General features: G+C 49.3%; 1 protein-coding gene across 1 annotated transcript; it reads right to left on the bottom strand.

Moving 5' to 3' along the window:
* Positions 1 to 1,179: 1,179 nt before the first annotated feature.
* Positions 1,180 to 2,401, bottom strand: LOC119271580. The gene is made up of 2 exons (XM_037553343.1): positions 2,116 to 2,401; positions 1,180 to 2,009 (listed from the first exon to the last, which is right to left on the bottom strand). The coding sequence occupies exons 1-2, from the start codon at positions 2,161 to 2,163 to the stop codon at positions 1,422 to 1,424; spliced, it is 636 nt and encodes a 211-aa protein (XP_037409240.1). The 5' UTR covers positions 2,164 to 2,401; the 3' UTR covers positions 1,180 to 1,421.
* Between the last annotated feature and the right edge of the window lie 1,228 nt (positions 2,402 to 3,629).

Here is a 3,629-nt window from a genome sequence, read left to right as displayed (position 1 = left end):
GGGCCTTGCTGGAGGAGTTTTATTCAAGGCAAACTGTCAAGGGGTTCCCATTATAACCCAACCGCGTAAGGAACGCAAAATCCAGGAACATAACACCGATATGACGGAAACTAGGGCGGCAAGAGTGGAACAAAACACCAGGCATAAGGCCGTGCCTTCCACCCTTTACCAAGTATATAGATGCATTAATTAAATAAGAGGTATTGTGATATCCCAACAAGTAAACATGTTCCAACAAGGAACAACATCTCCATGTTCCAACAAGGAACAAACTTCAATCTTCACCTGCAACTAACAACGCTATAAGAGGGGCTGAGCAAAGTGGTAACATAGCCAAACAATGGTTTGCTAGGACAAGGTGGGTTAGAGGCTTGGTTCAACAATATGGGAGGCATGATAAGCAAGTGGTAGGTATCGTAGCATAGGCATAGCAAAAGAGCGAGCAACTAGCAAGCAAAGATAGAAGTGATTTCGAGGGTATGGTCATCTTGCCTGAAATCCCGCAAGGAAGAAGAACGAGTCCATGAAGAAGACAAACGGACGTAGTCGAACGGGTCCTCACAAACGCGACGTAACGGAACCAACCCGAAGAAGCAATACCAGAAAGAAGCACACAACATAGTGAACAAACATCACATAAGCATGGAACGATGCGCAAACAAGTATGATGCATGTCCGGTTTAATGAAGCATGGCATGGCAAAATGCACAAACAACCCTACAAATTAAGTGGAGCTCAACATGCAACTCCGTTGCATATTGACAAAACACCACGACAGGTTATTTAGTTTGATCTCGTTTATGTACCCAACAATATTAAATGTTGATTAACATGGCAAGGGGGTGAAGCAAAAGAAAACTACCTATCTAGGCAAGTTTAAATGAGGCCGGAACAACAAACAACAAGTCCGGAAAAACCTCATATGCATATATTAGGTTTGGTACTGTTCTGCCCTAAACACAATTTTAGAGTTATTGAACATGCAAAACAAGTACACCATGATAATCTATGCATTTTTCTACCCCATTTACATATGAAGTTTATTAAAATCCGAGTTACAGTTATTTTAGTTGTGAAATAAATCATTTTAGCATGACATGGAGCAAAACGAGTGCAAACAACAATTTAACCAACTCAAACATGCATGACAGTTGGATATTGTGAAACTAGACAAGATTCTAAACAACTTTCATATATAAATCATTTTAATATGATGCACGATTATTAAGTTATTACATGCATGATCTACAAGGGGTTTTCTATAAAACAGCAAAACATGGGAAAAAGCTAAAATCGCAACAGAGAAAAAAAACACTATCGGGCTGAAACGGAACACGGCCCAACAGTGCACAGGGACAATCAGTGGCTGGGTTAAGGCTCACTATAGGCCTTGGGCCGGATCTGGTGCGACTGGGCCTTGGTCAACCAGGCGAAGAAGAGGCGGCCCAGGCGCATGGAGTGGTCGCAGTCAACGCCTGAGGTGCGCGTTCCTCCTCCTGCTCGAAGTAGGGGATGCAGGGGCGAAGCAGGGGCTTGCGGGTGGCGCAGGTGGTGCGGCGCAACGCCCTGGAGACGGGGACGAGGCCGAGGACACGGGGCGCATCGGATCCGGCCGGCAGGAGCCCATCTCCGATGATGGTGGCGCCGGCTGGAGCTCCTGTTTGAGGCAAGGACAGAGAGAGAGCAATATAGTCAGAGAAGCAGAACGGAAAAGGAGAAGAAGAGAGAAGGCGAGGGCGACGGGCGCGTGAGGAGGAGGCATCGGGCGCGCTGGCGACGCGGAGACGGGTGGATCTGGGCGGCGAGGAACTCGTTGGCGCTGCTCGATCGAGCAAAGCAGGCAGTAGCAGGTTCGAGCGGGCGAAGCAGAGACGAAGGCAGACTTGGCGCGGCAGCGGCGAGCGTGCGAGGCCTGGCGAGGGGCGGAGCTTGACGGATCCGGTCGCGGGACACCAGTTCCTGGCGGCCGCATGGCGAACTGGAGCTCGGGGGCCGTTGGCGACGGGAACCTGCGGAAGTTCTCTGTCTCAATGAGTCAGAGAGAGAGAGCGTGAAACATGGGAGGGAGAGATGGGGAAGAAAGGGAAAGGAAGGAGAGGCGCGAGCGTGGCTGGCCTGGATCTGGCAGCGCACGGGGAGGTGCCTGTTGGCGCTGCTGCTCATCACCGGCGGGGACGGCTGGCTCGATCCTTTCGGGGTCGAGGTGAGTGCCTCTATCGGAGGATGCGGAAGGCGAGGCTGGGGCGATGGGAGCCTCCTGGGCCTTCGGATCGGAGATCTGGCGGTCCAGAACGAGTGGAAGATGGCTGCGGTGGTTGGTGGAGTGGAACTGAGGGAGGTAGGGGATTGGGCAGGCGCGGATTTTGAGGGGAGAGCAGCGGGGTGGCGGCGCAGCTCGGGATTGGGGGGGTTGGATGGGACATGATCCCTAGTTTCTAGGGTTGGACCTCATGTATATAAATCAGGGGATTAGGTTAGGGGCTACCTAGTCCCTCCAATCGTAATCGGACGGTCGAGAAAAATATGTTAGGAAGTCCAAATAACAAAACGGACTCGTTTTGTAGATGTTTGGGGATGATCCGGACACAACGGTGGCGACAGTCTGGGTCGGGTCCAGGACAGCTTTTCGGACGCGCGTGCGAGGGGTCGGTTGGAACTCGTGGGCTGTGCAGAAGGGCTCGAGCTAAGAGAAGAGAAGAGAGAGATGCTCGACGACTGTTTTCGGAGACCAAAAATGTCCGACATTAGACCGGCTATATTGCCGCTATAGTTTAACGGTTGGGCTATCAAACGGACTCCGAATGCGATGAAACTTGACACGCGGTCTATCTACACTATAATAAGACCACACGCCAACTTTCAACCCAATCCGAGAACATTTTCCAGCCACTTATAAAATACTATTTCGGACATGCCGCGGGCGCGTGCAAGTGTGGTTGGGCTCAGAACTGACAACGGACGGAACGAGGAGACCGAGACGGATGCAAGTTTTGAAAACATGATGATGCAATGCATATGATGACATGATAAAAAGCAACACGCAAGCAAATGACATGGCAACGCCGGCGAATAACTGGAAGACACCTGGTGCAACGGTCTCGGGGTGTTACAATCTGAGAAATGCCACTGCAATTTCCAAACTTTGAAAAATGCCATTTCATGCCATTTCTAGTGGCATTTTTTGAAGTCTGGAGTGGCGTTTTTCAAAGTTTGCAAACTGCAGTGGCATTTTTCAAAGTTTGCAAAAATTGCAGTGGCATTTTTCAAAGTTTGGAAATTGCAGTGGCATTTTTATGAATCGCCATAATTGGAGTGGCATTTATCTAATTTGTTTTGGAGACGGAAGCAGGGTGTCAACTGGGCTGTGTGGGACACTCTGGCCTGTCTAGACAACCTTTTCTTTTATGTTTACCACAGACCAGCCCAGTAGTTTTTTTTTCTTTCTGAAAATGGCTAGCCCAGTTTTTTTGTGATTTGTCAAGTAAGTCACTTTATCAGGCCTGTTGGGCTGCAAATCTTTCAAGACGAGGAGAGCTTCATTCGGCTGGCCGAGAAAATGGCCTATCAGTAATGAGAAATGGGTTGTACATTTTTAAAACACATCAAACCGGCAATTATTTTCAAATATC

The sequence above is a fragment of the Triticum dicoccoides genome, chromosome 3A (genome assembly GCF_002162155.2).
Source record: "Triticum dicoccoides isolate Atlit2015 ecotype Zavitan chromosome 3A, WEW_v2.0, whole genome shotgun sequence".
NCBI classification, from domain to species: Eukaryota; Viridiplantae; Streptophyta; class Magnoliopsida; order Poales; family Poaceae; genus Triticum; species Triticum dicoccoides.
Note: the sequence above shows the minus strand (reverse complement) of the source record. Positions and strands in the feature narration are given on the sequence as shown.